Source organism: Montipora foliosa, chromosome 1 (genome assembly GCF_036669935.1).
Source record: "Montipora foliosa isolate CH-2021 chromosome 1, ASM3666993v2, whole genome shotgun sequence".
In the NCBI taxonomy this organism is placed as follows: domain Eukaryota; kingdom Metazoa; phylum Cnidaria; class Anthozoa; order Scleractinia; family Acroporidae; genus Montipora; species Montipora foliosa.
Window position 1 is genome coordinate 49,209,866 of NC_090869.1, and position 2,500 is coordinate 49,212,365.

A 2,500-nucleotide genomic window follows, 5' to 3' on the forward strand; every position below is an offset into this window, starting at 1 on the left:
CGGGCAAACACTGAAACGTGGATTTTGCCGTAAATGCTGGGATTGGTAGTTTTACAAAACTCCATATAAATATTCACGTCACTCATCACGCGCTGACCGAATGATATTTACTCCTTTGTTGTCTTCGATATTCCCTTTGCGAACGAAAATATCAGCAGTTTTGGAAATGGTTTGTTTCGAAGTCTCAGTTCCTGTCCTATTTGAGATGGTCCTTTCCATTCTAACCAGCTTTCAATAATTTTCTGCCGGACAAAACTTGGAATTGCCTTACCATGCACGGTGAAGGCACTCATTTCAAGACAACAACCGAGAGCCACTTCCGCTTCTCAATACAGGAAAAAAAAGAATAATTATACCTGATCCTGAACTTTGGGTAACCTGTCTTTGTTTAAAGTCACCAAATCCTTTTCTTTTTCATCCTCCTGTTAATTGAATTCATAAAAATATGGTTTGAAACTACCAGTCATTTCAAAACGGAAGTACAAAATAAAATGTGTGAGTGAGTCAACACGTAAAGTCCTAAAGATGCCTCAACCAAAGCCACCTTTGCAGTGCAAGAGCATCATTTTTCGTGATTCAAATTCAAAGAAGTCCATTGCCTCCCAAACTAGGAAATCGTATTTCTGAAATTCCATAACTTTCTGGATATGCCATAACAAGCACAAGCTAATGCTTTGTTCTTTTCTTTTCAATTTATTGGCCGCGACATTTTGAAGCAGTCAATGACGATTAACAATTAAGTTACCTTTAAGTTAGCTGATGGCATCACAGCTGGAAAGAGCTCATTCTTCAGGTATTTATAAAGCCTTTTTTCACTGCTGTTGGTACTCTTCTGAAAGGTGCTGTCACCCAATAAAACGACAAAGTTTATTCCAATTGACATTGAACATATAGAATACAACTTGAAACTATATAATTTACGCTATCTAAAACTAAATAATTTTCCGGTCGCAACTAAAGCTCTTTTTTGCAAACAATTGTCACAAATAGATTTTTAATAACAGCCATTATTAAAAAAGATCCCCTTAAAGTCGAGCTATGTAACACATGACCAGTAACCATGAGACTGAAATGAACATCTGCATTTCCCTTTGGAGCTTCCGTGATTTGAATGGAATTTTGAAGATTTTTGTTTAAGTTGGTATGAAAAATGCATGTAATAACTGAACAATAATTCATTTAATGCTCGAAAAAGTTTTCACTTTTCAAACACTGTTTCTTTTATAATAAAACGAAAGTTCATAGCCAACTATTTGCGATACACCAAGGAAATATCCACAGGAAATTCAAAATCTTAAAACTAGCACGAGATTTGAATACTCAGTTCAAATTTCAAAACTACTAGTCACGTGTGAGGTACAGGTGTAGCTCGACTGTAAGTGTCAAATCATCATATTGATGATTTAAGTGAATTGTTGAAAATAACATTAGATCTCAGAGACTTGAGAGGAAATAATTATTAGCAATTTGGTGTTTTAATTAATGGTTCCAATCTATGGGAATGCACTCCTAGCCCTCATTCATTTGGTATGAAAGGAACACTTGAGACCATGTGACCTTATCATATGTTTGTGTTTCATGAATACATGTGGCAATGCACTTTTGTTAACTCCAACTTGGTTATTTTAATAATTAAAAGCAAGAATTCTTGGTGCATACTTCAGCTTCTGGCCTAATTATGTGCTCAATGTGCTTAGAATGATTACCTCTGAAGAGCAATGAGAGCCTCAAAAGATAATAATTCTCTCTTAATTAATCCTGTTTCTTATAAGTGTCTAAACAATTCACAAATGGGTGAAGTGACCTTGCACTTAAATGGACAATTTAAGCAACGGTAATATAAAAACATTAATTAATTCCATTTAACAATTCACAATATTATTCATTGTTATCCACTCAAAATTTGACAGAGGTAAAGGAGGGAGCTCAACAAGATGAGAATGCACACTTGAGGAAATTGCCACCTATTAATTTTAATCAGGGTTCTCAATAGAATTTTGAACAGTTATTGCTGTGCTATTTTCAACCATAACACTGAAGTACATAAATTTGCCAAAGTACGGTCCAGGTTACTTGGCCCGGAGGCATGCTCCCCCGGGAAATTGCTTTTATCAAGAGACTCTGAAATATGTTTTCCTTCATTCTGGAGTAAAATTCTCTTATTTTTTTTCTAAACAACTTTTTGCACATTTTAAAATTTATTTAGTAGGTCTGAGAACTGGAAATTGAAATCACTCCTTTCCAAACCAGAAACTGATACAGCAATATTAACTGACAAATTTATCTGTAATCACAATACTTTACTTTGAGAAAATTTCGCTTTGCGGCCATGTACGGAACACAACATCTGCGATCGGCATGGGCAAAAATGTTCTGAATTCATAATGAACATGGCAGCTAAGTTTTTCATTGTGATCAAAGCCCTTCAAATACACTAATAATTTGTTGGGTCGTTCTGTAGGCAGGCTATGCAACATAAAATATTTTACAGATTGATTCA

At 35.0% G+C, this 2,500-nt stretch overlaps 1 protein-coding gene across 1 annotated transcript in view; it reads right to left on the reverse strand.

Annotated features, from left to right (window-relative positions):
* The window catches only part of LOC138000041 (histone acetyltransferase KAT6A-like), a 33,977-nt gene that overhangs the window by 14,036 nt on the left and 17,441 nt on the right, over positions 1–2,500 (reverse strand). Inside the window, exons 9-10 of the mRNA XM_068846176.1 lie at positions 746–842; positions 357–422 (exon numbers count right to left, since the gene is read on the reverse strand). Of these exons, the coding sequence (XP_068702277.1) occupies positions 357–422; positions 746–842 (163 nt within the window). The remainder of the gene's footprint in view (positions 1–356; positions 423–745; positions 843–2,500) is intronic.